The 3,288-nt window shown below is 44.3% G+C and overlaps 1 protein-coding gene across 1 annotated transcript; it reads right to left on the bottom strand.

Moving 5' to 3' along the window:
* Positions 1-249: 249 nt before the first annotated feature.
* Positions 250-1,725, bottom strand: BDR25DRAFT_229168 (alpha-L-fucosidase 1; the record flags this gene model as incomplete). The annotated part of the gene is made up of 1 exon (XM_033685302.1): positions 250-1,725. One exon carries the CDS (start codon positions 1,723-1,725, stop codon positions 250-252), a length of 1,476 nt encoding a protein of 491 aa, XP_033546071.1.
* Positions 1,726-3,288: the final 1,563 nt, after the last annotated feature.

Genomic DNA, 3,288 nt, shown 5'->3' with positions numbered 1-3,288 from the left:
TGGATCTGACGGAGAAGAGCTGACGCTCGTCCTCCGCATTCCATGATAGGAAGCTCAACAGGGTGCTGCAGTCCGTCCAAGGTGATGACACCAGAGATGTTCCCCGCCCACCGTCGAGATATCTTCTGGGCGCCTCTAAACCACGGTCTAAATGAATTGGGCCCTATATCTAACAATTGCGAGCCTTCTTTTCAAGCCTAACAATTTTCCATAGGGACCCTCAGATTGTATGAAACAGTAGCCCCCCAATTACCCTGATCCCTTCCGCTCCCCAAGGACCTGAAAACTTTTAATCGAAGGCGTGGCATTCGCCTGTGTAACGCGTAGACGAACCCTGTTCGTCTCAATTCGCGTGCTCAGCCTATGGATACGCTTGTATCCGAGCGATGTTCCCGTAACAAGCGTTTTAAATGCACCGTTAACAAACCCATCGATCGTATATCCACCGACCCGTTGCCCCAGATTAATATACTCCTGCACAATGACCGCGTCGACACTGCAGGCGCTGCCCAAATCAATTTCCAACGTTCCAGTAGTCTCTTTATCGTCCATAGCCCAATATGTACTGTCGTTGTCGTCGATCACGTTCGCTGGCCCATATAGCGTGGAGTTTCCCCCACGAATACTGCTAGCATAGGCGATGGCTCCTGGGGAGAGCAAAGTGCGGTTGAGAAATACGTCGCGCTGAGCCTTGAACTTCAGTAGAACGTCTCCATCGTCTTTATTGATCTGTCCGGTCGTATCGGGGGGCACATCAAGCAAGAAGTTCACACTCTGGCCAATGGACCGCAGATACATGTCCATCAAAGCATCGGACGTTTTCGGCTTCTCATTGGCATGGAAAAACCAACCAGTGCGTATGCGGGCATCTGCCTCCGCCGGCGTCCAGTACTTTCCATCTCGTACTCCCATCTGCAACTGGTCACCACTGTAGCGCGCGTCGTCCTGCGTCCTGCTGATAGTATGCCAGTTCGTTGCAACCGTCACCCCGTCCTCGTTACCAACCCAGCGTGCATCTACGCCTTGATGTCCCCACATGACAGCATCCGGCTGTTGCTGGCGGATGATGTCGCGGAACCTTGTCCAGCCAAATGTCTGCACCGTATCGGATCCACTTGCCCCATCGAGCCACAGCTCAAACAGCTCGATCGGCGAGCCATCACTTAACCGCATCGTAACCAGCTCTGTTAGCTGTCGAGCGTAGAGCTCGTTGTAATCTCCTGGACTAGCATCCCCGAAAATTTGCGGTTCGTCGTACGGTGTGCCGGACAAGTTTGTCTTTGGCATGGCCGGGTCACGATGGATGTCCCATGGAGAGAGGTAGATTCCAAACTTGATGCCGTACCTCTTCGCAGAAGCGGCTGCCATCTGCACCACGTCGGCATTAAGACCCTTCGCAACACGACCTCGGGCCCAGCTCCCGTTACCAATCTTATAAGTCGTCGTGTTAGTATCCCACAATGCCATCCCGTCATGGTGCTTCGCCGTTAGAATCATACCCGCCATCCCCGCATCTGCGAACGATTTCGCCCATTGGTCTGTGTCCAGCGCGGTGGGCTTGAAGACGTCTGGAGTGCTCTGGCTGCGGCCCCATTCCTCGTTTGAGAAAGTGTTTGGCCCAAAATGCACGAAAGCATAGTATTCTAGTCGATGCCAAGCGAGCTGTCGGGAGGATGGTGTTCGCAGGTATGGAACGGGTGGAGCTAGTTGCGCAAATACCACCATAGCCATCCAAAATGTGGCACCGACCAGCAAGAATGTCCGCTGAGGCATCGTTGGTACGGCCCAGAGAGGTTGCAGGTGGTATTGGAGCCTACAGAAGATGTTCGATTACTTCGCGAAAGAAAAATTCACCCACGAAGAGCTCGGTTGAAAATGGTGACAATAAATGCAGAGGCATGCAACCGCAGCCTTCGCGTCGGTGTGGCCATGGTACAGTTGGGTAAACATACTTCTCCGCCCCTTTTATGAAGTGCCGGGAAGTTGGGAGAGAGTTGCCGCAATTCATATCGATGATGTGCCTAACAATTAGTGGGGCTAGTTAAGGCTATGACTTCGGCGGCGCTTGGGAACAGCCCACGAGCGAGACGAGGTTGCAGCTCGGTCATACACGCTAAAATCTCGCTTGTCGGCTAAATTTCGGCCAATGTATCCAAAAGCTCGCGCGACACAGGAAAACTTCCTCCAAACAGCACCCACCACTACGTCAGGTCGCAGCCTTAAAACTCTCTAAAAACTCTCTAAATTAAGCACTATTTCTATTTAAATAGAATTCTTAAACCCCTACAGCAGCCTAAGTACTTACATAAGTCCTATTCCCCTTATTATTTAGCTTACTCACTTTTAGGTAGCGCCCCACTAAAAAGTAAGAGCCTAGATATTGTATCCTAATTATATCTACAGCAATCTTACATTAATTATTATACGCTCTATTATTTGCCGCGTTGTGTTCTAGATTAGGTGCAAAAGACAGTATATATAAGTACATTTAGAATATAATTCCCTAATTTAAGTTTATACTTAATATTATCTAGGATAGTGTTTAAGACAAAGAGATGCAACTTTTTATTAAAAGTAAAAAAAGTAGTGTAGCTGCTTAAGTTATCTAAGGCTTTAATCTTTTATATGCTAAGTGTTAGTGCTAGGTTAATAATTATAAAGTAAGTAAGAATTAACTTTAGATATAATCTTTACTTTAAGTAATATATTTTAATTATATCTAGCACTTTATCTCTAGTTGTTCTAGTCTACCTAAGCATGTTTACAAAGCACATGCCTTACTAATTATTAGAAATTAAGCTAAAAAATAGAAGAAAGCAGCTAAACTCTAAATTATTAAAAGTATATATTTTAGATATAATTTCTAAATTTTAGTTATGCATTCTAATTATATCTAGATATGTATAAGGTAATTATAGAAACTATTTAACAGGTAGCAGAGAATAGTAATAAGAATGCTAGGCTTACTTTGCGTTAAGATCCTGTACGTTTTACTACTTATAAAATATATTACTAGAATAGCACTAATTATATCTAGCTGCTAAAAACTTAGAAAAAGATCTACACAAATGCCTACACAAAGAAGAAGCAAGTTGCTGCTAAAAAGAAAGTAGTTAAAGCAGCTAAAGGTAGTATAACTAAAGTAAAATACTTTTTAAATACATTCTCTAAATTATATTTTAATTATATTTAGCATAAAAAAAAGGTTAACTTAGAGGATAATAACTATAATCTAGATAAGAATATAAAAGTTAAAAATAGTAAAGTAAGTTAGTTTTAGATATAATT

The sequence above is a fragment of the Lindgomyces ingoldianus genome, assembly GCF_010093535.1.
Source record: "Lindgomyces ingoldianus strain ATCC 200398 unplaced genomic scaffold BDR25scaffold_21, whole genome shotgun sequence".
Lineage (NCBI taxonomy): Eukaryota > Fungi > Ascomycota > Dothideomycetes > Pleosporales > Lindgomycetaceae > Lindgomyces > Lindgomyces ingoldianus.
The sequence above is the reverse complement of the archived record's forward strand: the minus strand, read 5'-3'. Positions and strand labels throughout refer to the sequence as shown.